Genomic DNA, 10,822 nt, shown 5'->3' on the forward strand with positions numbered 1-10,822 from the left:
GCACTTTCGATTTCTTAATCGGATCTACAAGGCATGATTTGGCACTCTGGCTTTTAAATTGTCAACTGAGTTTATAATGTAAATTGGCCACCTTTAAGAGTTTGTAAGTTGAGTTCGAGGGCTGGCCCTTCGTCGTTATGAATGGAGGAATTATGGGTTGCGTGTGTGTGTTTACGTGCTTTCTTTGATAACTATACTGAGGATGCTTCATGGGAAATTCGGCAAGAAGAGGAATGTAAATGAACCCTCAGTTACAACTTAACTGCGACAACTTTGAAACTATACAAACGCATTTTAATTAAAAGGATTTCCCACTTAGGATTGAATTTTGTGTCACTAAATTTCACGTCGACCATCCTTTTCGAAGGGTACTTGAATTTTACGCTTCGATTAAATTTCGAAAACTGCGGAAATTAGCATCAATTAAGTGCGTGGTAGAGCATTTTAACAACATACCATCAGCGAACGCCGCTCCCCGCGCGCTGCCTGGGACAAGTAATCTCCAGTCCCTCGCTGCCATTTTGATTACATTGTAACTGTACCAGGGGCCAAGTAGATGAATGACCTTCAGGCATTTAAAACAGACTCGTGGGCAAAGTGAGTGACTTCAGTACAATTACATCTCAAGATGAAACTTGTCATGGTATGCTTTTTCCTTTTTTTAATATGATCTGAAGGTTAATTTGATAATTAATGTCATCGACTCGCCTGGTGCAGGAAACACATTGTTTACATTTCGTAGCGTGTACTATTTCTGGTAGTTGACAAGATGGAAAATTTCACGGGCACAGGACTTTAAAAATTGGGGATAACACTTAGGTGATGTATTGCAAGATTATAAGCTGCTGTTCTTCATCATATGTAGAATCCTCTGTAAATTTGATACAGTTGAACTATCAATTTTTGTTGCCATATTTCCTAGGCAGTTTGCCCATCAAACCAAAGATTCTAGTGCTGAAAGATACTTTTTGCTTTTACTTTGTTTGCATTGGTATTCAGCCTCAAGTCCACTTGTAAGAAAGCTTCTTTCATTGTAAACGTAAATATAATGTAACATAACTTAACATACATGTAACAATCTTGTTTATTGCTTATTTAGATTCAGTTCTCTTGTTGGTTTTGCAATGCAGGCATGAAAACAGTTCCAGTTGATAGTGCGGAATCTTACTTTGAAAGTTCTATACTTGACATTTCTGCTTTATAGAAGATGCCACAAATAAACATAGACCCCAAGGTCCATTTTTTTTAAAATTAAAATTCAATACAAAGCAGTCAAACTTTCATCTCTTTTTAGTTCAATTTTGTTTGCTCAACACTTACAAGCCAGAGTTTGTCTTCATGTTTTTGTTCTTGTTTTTGTGTGTTTTCTTTTTTCGTGGTTTAGTTTGGAAGTGGAAATAGCTATGGGCATTTTACAAATTAAAATTATAAAAATTGAATGAGAAGGGCTATCTGAGGCATTTTGTGGAGAAGTGCTTTTCTTAATCAATGGAATATATTGTGTTACAGTATAATCTAACCAACAGGAAAACAGTACAATCCTACAAACTCAACTACTTTATTAAACAACAAGTGATAATTATTCTTAATAAGGAGCGACTCTTAGAGGCAGTCAGTACTTATGCTCAATGAACTCTGAATCCCTAAGTCTGCTACAGTCTATATCTTAGGTCACCACTGAGCCAAATTCACAGTTTCCACCATCGTTTCTTGAAATTAGTAATCATCCACTGAAGCTCTGATGAAATGTTCAGGAAAGTTCTATGGTAAGCATGTTAGCATGACTAAGCAGTCTGGAGTTTTCTAGAAGCTTGTATTTACAACAGCAGTTACTCATAACAACAGTCATATTTTGTTAAAACATACTTCTCTGTCCTCAGGTCCAGCTATGTCAGGGACAGAACCCTTTAATTTTTTTCCATGGTCCTTCATTTGATCCACAAGGATACTGAGGTATATGGGCCCAGCTTCCTCCTGTCACATTGAGTGTGGTGCAGCCAGTGGCTAAGATGTCAATCACTGAGCTGATGAAGCTCACCTTGAAAATGGGGTTGGAGTGTAATTTTGAGACTGTTGCGAATATGGGACCAAGCCATAGGAGAATGTTTGTAATGTGTTGTATTGTGGGAGATATCATAGCTCAGGGATCAGGGTGTGGAAAAAACAAGGCCAAGCACGAGGCAGCCAGGATGACATTGAATAAGCTCAAAGAATCTCAACTTTATGTTGACTTTGTTAAATGTAAGTTTTTGGACCTGACTTTTCAATTTAAGTTTCTAGATTTGTTGCACTGCCCTGTAAAACCCTTTTCAGTGTAACGTCAGTATGCATATTCTTCATGCCATTCTCTACATATTTCCTAATGTGCTAATTAGGAAATTTTGTTTGACAAATAATTAAGAGCTTCTTGATTCAGGAGTGATATTGTAAGGAGAAATTAGATATTAGGCACTCTTAGGGGTCAATGGTTGACCACATGCCTCTTTTCAATCATTCAAGCCTCTTTTATATAATTGCTCAAGTTGTTGGCAATATTGCTATGGATGTTTCTCTTCTTGGTTTGGGATTACTGGAGGAGCATTCTCTTAAGGTGGGACTTAACCTAAAAAAGACCCCTTTTTTCAATGACTTGTCACATCCACAGTTTTTAGTTAAACCATATAAAACCATATATCACTGAAAAGCTAATGAATCACAGATTTCAGTTTTTTCAATTATTTCTGCACACAGTTTATTTGTAACCTGATACCAGCAAAATATTGTTACCCCATACTGTGCACAACCCACATGTACTCTAGAAAAGAAATCTTGATATGGAATGCAGCTAGCTCTGATTTGTTTTTATAACTATATAGTATATAGGCTAATCATGGGGATGAGCATAGAGTTTTAAAAAATATAAAAAACTTTGGTTCCAGCCTCCAGTTAAAGTAAAGCAAAATTTTTGGGGTGAATTTCCACCACAATTTTCTTTGTAACTTTTGACAAAGTAAAGCTACAGAAAAACCCTTTGCTCATTCCCAGACACTCTTTGAAAGCAATAAACATTGAAAATTCCAAGTCAATTGGTTAAATCCTCTATGAGATATGTTTTCTAGAATGCGCAAAATGCACATTTTGAGAAAAGTGCGATTAAAGTTAAAAAGCTAAAACGAAGATTGTCTGCACAAATTTGCATGGCTATGAACTATCCAATATCATAGCAAATGTTTCTTTCAGTCACTTAGAAGCCTCCAGGTTCATAGGTATCACCATCAGCCTCCCGTAGGGCATCTTCTCTGCGTGTGCGCCTCATTTGCTCTCCTTGCCGGCGCTTCTTTTCTTTAGCAGAGGTCTGAAGGTCCGATTTTCTCAACCGCCTCTTGTCCTTTTCTTCTGAGGCCTTCTGAGTGTACTCCCCTGCTGGAATTACCAGTCTCTGCATTATTCTTGCTCTGCTGGCAGCTCCACTATGAAAATGGCACACAGTAGAAGCAACTGCACATCTAATCACCTTGGCACCATGATGCTTGTGTTTTGGGCAGCGTGCCCACACCAGTCCGTTGATGCATTCATTGCGATTTTGGGTGGCGCCACGCACACACCTTTGGAGCAGCTTAGTTTCACTAAGTGTGATGAATGTTGGCTTCAGCAGTTCAAAGAACACTTCAGGCAAACAGTCACCTGCTTCATAAGTATTTGTTCCAGTAGCACAATCTTGTTGCCATTTACACCAGGAATCCTCACCAACAGGGCAGAAGCGATGTTGTTTAGCAGCATCTTGTGACTGGACACTGTGATGGAGGATGGCAATGATATTTTTCTTCATGGTGTAAACAACAACATCAACCTCTCTTTCTGTTAGGTTTGCTTTAGTTAGGGTGTTTTGTCTAATGGCTAGACCATAGTACTTCTGAAGGCGTTTAATGCGGCTCTCAGTCAGTCGGCCCCGTCCTCCAATGGGTTTGCCATCTGCAAGTTTACCTTTGGTTCTTGCTTTAAGATTAAGTAGGTGCTTGCCCATGCGTTTTTGCACGTGCCCAACACAATCCAGTTTTTCCACCTTGCAGTCATCGCCATATATATTCTCCACAGTATTGAATGCCTTACTGTCTCCGTCAGAAACCATCCATTTATACCTTATTTTATGCAGTTCCACAGATCTACTCCAAACAACTATGGCACCCTCAGCTTCCATTGCAGGTGAGCTTCCATTAAAATTAATGTCACACTCATTGGAAGCAAGATGCTCAATCTGCCATGCTTCGAACTCCCCGTCAGTTTGACACTGAGACCTTTTCATGGTACATTTCCGGCATTCTTTTGAAAGGACATGATAGTCAAGAACCTCTCCAGTGTCTACAGATATAACAAAAACAACTCCAGTCAGAGAGGTAAACCCCCTTTTCGCCCATGTACCATCAAACGAAACGGCTGCATCGACTACATCATCATTGACTTCATCTCCACTTTCCTTCAGGATGTACTCGCGAACTCTTATCCCTGCCTGTGTCATTTCATCTTTGGCTTCAGCTTCTAAAGCCTCAAGTATTGTGTCTACTTGTCTGTAATAAGCAGGTAGTGATAGACATGGCATGTTCATGATGCTGCAAAAGGTTACTAGCCCTTCATAGCCACCTCCTGTCTCCAGAGAATGATAGACTGCACGACGATTTACGTCAAAAGATTGCCCTTTCTTTGTTATTGTATCTGATGTTTTCAATGGTGTAGCTTCAAGGCAGGAGCTACACTCCACAGAGAGGTCTGCCATTAGCCCATTTCTCCCAGAAGAATTCTCCTTCAGAGTTAAACTCCCTAGAACATAATAACAGTATACACTAAAGTTATTTTGTGCATTCTCATACATGTATATGAGTCACAAAATTTATTCACCACATACCACACAACAGACAGTTACAACTGTAATTTTTAATAAATGAAAACAATAAAGATAGTACTGAAGAGAAGTAAAAAAACATTCTTAGAGAAAAAAATGGAAACTGCACACTGTTACTAGCATATGCTACGAGACATGAACAGTAAAGAAAAGGTTAAAAGTAAAACAGATGTTCACTTATGTTTTCTCACCTTCCTCGCACACATGTGCTTCAGACAACGTGGCATATAATTTCTTGAGGTCTACAAGTCTGTATCCCTCTCCCTGAAAATCATTTACATCAGAAATCTTTGATGAACTATCTGGTGAATCTTCTGGTCTCATTTTGAGTCTCGAAGCACTGATGGAAGCACTTTCGGCATCTGACAGAGCCTCATCACACGAGGAACTCGATGCTGAGTTTGTGACTTCTCTATCCGCACGCGGCATTTTCTTCGCTTTCCTTGCGTATCTCTGCACTCCAGTAAAAGGCTTTCCTTTCCGCTTTCTTCTATATACAGTATTCTTCTTCCCTCCTGGCATTTTAGACAAAAACTTCGCTGATATAAAACTCGAATCTCGCTCTCACAGTATCTCCACAGTTGAAAACACGCCAGCTTTCAATCCCACGCCACCTCCGACTAGCTATACTTCATGTAAGGGGTCATATAGCTTCCTCTTGAAAATACTGAGGAAATTCTAGGAATTGGATGGACTTTCGGGCTTCAAATTGGAGCAAGACTGAAAGATGCTACGTTGCGTTGCCATGGTAACCAAAAATATTTTTTTACTAGCTTGCAGAAAACTTATCGTAGGCAACAAAATAAAGCAAATTAGTCTTAAAAACTCATGTCATGGCTTTCTTCTATGCCTGAAGTTTCAGATTTCTCCAAAAACAAAAATTGCATTTTGTAGTCAAATTTTAGGTTAAGTCCCACCTTAACTGGGTCTTCCACTAACACTTAAAGCTCCAAGCCAAGACGAGTATTTTTTGTAGTTGCTGTTTCTTTCGGTCTTTAGACATATAGTTCCTGAGAGGAAATACTTTCATACTATGTAAGTTTAGATAATGATCTTTATATCTATTCTTCTAAAGCAAGATAACACCTACCCAATAAGTTTGAGTATTCTGATTAACTGTTTGCTGGATGATGTATTTATATTGTAGGGATAAGGTGGATGTTAATCACTTCTGGGAGTTAAAGGATTAAAGGAAAATTCAGTATTCTCTATAATTCTGTCATAATTATAATTTTTCCACAACAGCAATGGACAACATCTGGTCTTGCGCCACATAATAACCCCATAAGTCATCTGCTAGTTGTTAAAAATGGAATGCAAAGGCCAGAATTCGAGTGATCTAATGGAGACGGCCCCCCTCATCAAAGGACTTTTGAGACAACAGTAACAGTGGGAAACTTACTATGTACTGGTAAAGGCAGATCTAAAAAGGAATCCAGGCATAAAGCTGCAGAAGCCATGCTCAATTTCTGTCATAAAACCTTGATCTATCATTGGAGCCACCACAAAAGAGGATGGCATTCATTCCTGCTGGAGTCCCTATTTCGTTTTTACCTGCGGGCACCTTTTAGGGAAGATGGCTTGTCCGTGTTGTTTATTGTCGCGATGGAGTTTAGTGTTGGCGATTCTGTCGAAGCTGTCGATCAGTTAGGAATTTGGACAAAAGCGAAAGTTGTCAGCAAATCGGACAACGCAATTGTTGTAAATTTTCCTCCGTTCATCTGTTAACAAAAGAAAAATATCTCACCTACATCAAAGAAGTTGCGCTCTTCACGATCTTCGGAAGCATGCCGGCATGTCAGAAAACTCATCGGAATGAATAAGTAATGAGAAAGAACAATAGCCTGAATATATGAATACTTAACAACCTCAATTTTTGAGGTTCACATTTAATCCGCTATGGAGTTGTAATGTATTTCCATGAAGGGCAGCGAAATCAGGAGCCTGTTATAACAGCTTTATCTTCCCATAACAGTAACAGGAAGAGCATATTTTGTTGGAAGTATTCCTGCAGTTTCGATCTGGGAAGCCATAGGCATAAGCTACAATACAAAAGCAATGCTAAGAAAAAAAAGAGAGAAGTCACTTGTTGGATGTTGAATGTATTTTTAGTATCGTCTACACTCAACAAAGAGCAGAAAATCTGCACAGGGTGAAGAATAACACTCATCAGTCATTTTTGTTATCTTAAAAAAGGGATGTGATTATTTGTTACAATGAACTTTAACAATAACTCTCATTTATCTCATAATTTAGTCACAACTGATATGGATTGCATTGTGATTAATGCTTTTATGTAAGTGTACTTCTAGTCTTTTGTAAATAGTGATTCATTCAGGAAGTGACTGCATTATTAGACAAAAGATAACACTAACTTTTACATCACATCTTCCTTGTTAACCTTCTTAGGCAATGTGAACCATTTGATGAATTTCCATTTATTTAATCATAGGAAAAAGTTTCATGTTTGATAGATTTATTGAAAGCAAAGTAAAGAGAACTAAAATACTCCGTGCTTCATTATGTTTTAAAATATGTTTATTTCAATAGGGAGCCAAACAACAACCAGTTTTACAATAAAAAGAGTCTCTGTTCCTTTATATTTGAAACTATCCCTGTCTGATGAGACGACTGATTTTCATGCACCTGACAGAAATTTCATTTACTGTATGTTACCATTCACTATAACAGTGATTAAATAATATGTAATTTTTCTCTCTAGCTTTTTCCAGTAACAAATGTCCATAACTGAAGTGAAAGTAAAGTAGAGTCCATGGTTTCAATCCTTCATGTTACAGGAAGTATCAAGAAAGATGCCAATTGAGTTTTAAATTCCCTTGAAAGAAGAAAAGAGTACAGTCCTACAGCTCTCTTCTCTCAAGTGTAAAGCCAACCAGAACTTCAGGAGCAAGAGATAATGGCATGAATCAATATTTTAAGCAACCATTCAAGATACTTGTGAACCTTTCTGTTTGAAAGCATACAGTAACTGTGAAAGAAATTTGGTTTCTCTTGGGATAGAGAGGGATCAAATATTTTCACGGACGTCATTAAGTAAAGGAACGAATTTTCACATATAAATAAAATTTCATGAAATATCTCATTTGCTCAGTAGTAGACAAATGTTCTTTGGCCAATTAAATCTTCAAAGAATTTGCCAGGCTCTCATCAATGCCAGCTTTACATGCACAATGTAAAAAGCACTAAGCTGCTGAACCATAGAAGTAAGCTAAACAGCCCTAAACTAGCCGAAGAAAGTCAAATGATGGAAGACAACAACCACTCAAGTGGGGTAAGTTTGTTTTCATTTAAAACTAATTCAGATTTTTTCAGGTGGAGAGGTTCAGTGTGTATTCCCATACAAATCCTTACATTTCACCCATTGTGCAACATAACCATATTGCAGAATAATGATCATAGCTTATTTTGTAACCAAGGGTAATCAGACATGTAAGGTCATATTTTACTTGTCCAAGTGGAAAATTTACGGCCATCCCAGACATTCCAATGGCTCAAGTGTCCTTCCCTCTTTTAGGCTGAAGTTTCTCACAATACACCAACATGCATCTAAATTATTTATAAAATTCATAGTCAAGGCAAAATTTCATGCTCCAGTGTCTTGAGAGCCATGCTTATGCTGTCATTTGATGTCATAAAGGGTGACAGTTTAGTGTGCCTAGCATGATAGAATTTCTCCCTTGTGTATACCTTGAGGACTTTGGAGATCCTGCTCCTGAGAGAAACTTTTATTATGCTGTTCAGGTGACAGGTTTCTGTGAAAAGTGAAGAGCACTGTGTAAATAGAGATGACATTTAAAGTGAAAACACTCCCCACATTGATAGCAGCTAAAACTAGCATTTGTGTCAACATGTTTGCCTTCATGAACTTGGAGATGGCCTTTCTGTTTAAAATTCTTGCCACACTGAATGCATGTGAAAGGTTTCTCCACTGAGTGAGTTGTAAAATGCTGCTGGAGGTGACTTTTCAAACGGAACTTCATTCCACATTGATCACATGCAAATGGTCTCTCTCCTGTATGTATGCTTTGATGTGCCTGAAGATGTACCTTCTGCTTAAAACTTTTTCCACATTGTTCACATTTAAATGGCCTTTCCCCTCCATGTACTACCCTGAGATGAATCTGCAGTGTGTCTGGATGGTGAAAATTCTTATAACACCTGACACATGCTGTACTCTTGTCTGATAAATGTGTTATTTCATGTCTAAGGAGACCTCCTTTTTGTGTGAACTGCTTGTCACAATGCTTACACTTGTAAGGTCTCTCTCCTGTATGTATTCTATAGTGTCTGTGAAGATTTCTGGAGTAACTGAAGCATTTTCCACAATAGCTGCATGCAAAAGGCTTCACTCCAGTATGTGTCCTTTTGTGGTTTTGAAGGTCCCACTTGAGACTAAAGGTGCGGTCACACTGGTTACATGCATAAGGTCTCCTAAATGAACCATCGTGGTGTGTCTTCTCAGAGTTCCTGCTTCACTAAAGGTCTTTCCACATTCTTTACACAAATGAGCCTTTTTACTTGTATGTCTTCTTCTGTGCTTGTAAAGACTACTGTTACTGCTAAAGTTCTTTGGGCATTGATCGCATTTAAAGGGCTTCTCCCCAATTGGAGTACTCTGTTCCTCCTGTTTATTGTTCTTTTCATCTTGACGTGTGTGTAAATCCTTTTCTCCTTCTTCAGCACTATCCATAGTTGATGCATCTAAAAGTTTTGAAGGGACCTCTCTTCGATAGAAAGACACTTTAAAGTAAAGAATGATTGATTGAGAGACTGATCGTGTTCGATCAATTGAAAAATTATTCTTATAAACATTTGTTTTCACAAAGAAACTAACCGAATGAGTAGGGATCGGGGCGTTCAACTACCACACGTTCAGTTAAAATCGTGAGGACGTCTTCCGCCATAGAAGCCGCATATTCAATGGAAGAAAATAATGCTTCCTTTCAATCAGATCGTGCTTTCCAAATTACGCATAAAGCCTTCCGATGTTAATGTTTATCAATTTAATTCTGTCTCGGACTGTTAACTGATCAAAAGTAAGTCTACCTGAGTCTCTTCTAGATAAGTTCTTTGGCACCTTACCTGAAGCAAAAGCAGATCAATAACTGTCTTTCTAGAGGTGCGTATGTTTAACTGGGAACAGCGACACCATTACGGAGTACTAGCATCCAGACTACGCTCCTCCTCGGCTAATATTAGAATGGCCTGGACTTTTTTCCTGTCAGGACTTGGATTCCGGACTTGAGTTTAAGATTACCTATGTTATGCGAAAACAAAGTAATTCCGTTTTTTCATCAGCGTAATACGAACAAAAAAAAAAGCTATTATGATAAAAGTTATTTTGGATCAAGAGAACATCGCATGTCAGTCTTGGGTGGAGCCACTCTGAGGCTAATACGTTTCATCCACGGGTATTAAACTTTGTTGCCGTCACGTTTGTGGCTAAATAGAGATCCTGTTCCGCGAGGTTTAATAATGAAAGGTAAATTAGAATTCCTCATCCTTTTATACTCAATTTTAAAACGTTTGATTAAGTTTCTCAACTGTTTATTAATTACCTCGACCACACTATCGCCGTCGAAGACAACGCACAATTACATCTTTGTACTTCTTAAAAGATTGCAGCGAACAAGGCCCAAGCAATCAATAATTAGTCATAAGTCTCATTTTTTTTTACAGATGCAGTCTCGTGACCCTGAGATTAAACCAGAAATGAAAGACGAGTACGAGAAAAAAGTGGAGAGCAAATGATGATTATATAAACGATTGCTCTCGGGAACTACTCGAGCAAGATAGTCGGATAACGATGAATTTTTCAACAATAGCTCTGGCATTTATGACTACATTCTAAATACTCTTGTCACCTTCGCTTTATCATTAAAAAACTTGATTAACATTGATTGAAGTTCGTTCCTGAAGAAATAT

The 10,822-nt window shown here is 38.2% G+C and overlaps 2 protein-coding genes, 1 long non-coding RNA gene and 1 pseudogene across 5 annotated transcripts; 1 reads left to right on the plus strand and 3 right to left on the minus strand.

Moving 5' to 3' along the window:
* Nucleotides 1-56: 56 nt before the first annotated feature.
* On the plus strand, nucleotides 57-9,639 carry LOC113680645 (double-stranded RNA-binding protein Staufen homolog 1-like). Of its 2 annotated transcripts, none has more exons than XM_089180693.1 (3): nucleotides 57-643; nucleotides 1,881-2,241; nucleotides 6,024-9,639. In XM_089180693.1, the coding sequence occupies exons 2-3, from the start codon at nucleotides 2,010-2,012 to the stop codon at nucleotides 6,056-6,058; spliced, it is 267 nt and encodes an 88-aa protein (XP_089036819.1). In that variant the 5' UTR covers nucleotides 57-643; nucleotides 1,881-2,009; the 3' UTR covers nucleotides 6,059-9,639. The 2 variants fall into 2 exon arrangements, with proteins under 2 accessions (XP_089036819.1, XP_089036820.1); XM_089180694.1 differs by having other exon boundaries at nucleotides 6,122-9,639.
* On the minus strand, nucleotides 524-6,463 carry LOC149040814 (uncharacterized). Its single transcript, XR_016179250.1, has 2 exons — nucleotides 5,794-6,463; nucleotides 524-2,584 (listed from the first exon to the last, which is right to left on the minus strand). It is a non-coding gene; the product is annotated as an uncharacterized LOC149040814 (long non-coding RNA).
* LOC149040815 (uncharacterized) lies at nucleotides 2,626-5,801 on the minus strand. Its single transcript, XM_089180673.1, has 2 exons — nucleotides 5,068-5,801; nucleotides 2,626-4,794 (listed from the first exon to the last, which is right to left on the minus strand). Exons 1-2 carry the CDS (start codon nucleotides 5,396-5,398, stop codon nucleotides 3,224-3,226), a joined length of 1,902 nt encoding a protein of 633 aa, XP_089036799.1. The 5' UTR covers nucleotides 5,399-5,801; the 3' UTR covers nucleotides 2,626-3,223.
* On the minus strand, nucleotides 7,397-10,716 carry LOC113680688 (uncharacterized; annotated as a pseudogene). The gene is made up of 2 exons (XR_016179248.1): nucleotides 9,980-10,716; nucleotides 7,397-9,637 (listed from the first exon to the last, which is right to left on the minus strand). The product of XR_016179248.1 is annotated as an uncharacterized LOC113680688 (transcript).
* Between the last annotated feature and the right edge of the window lie 106 nt (nucleotides 10,717-10,822).

Source organism: Pocillopora damicornis, chromosome 8 (genome assembly GCF_964200805.1).
Source record: "Pocillopora damicornis chromosome 8, jaPocDami1.2, whole genome shotgun sequence".
NCBI lineage: Eukaryota > Metazoa > Cnidaria > Anthozoa > Scleractinia > Pocilloporidae > Pocillopora > Pocillopora damicornis.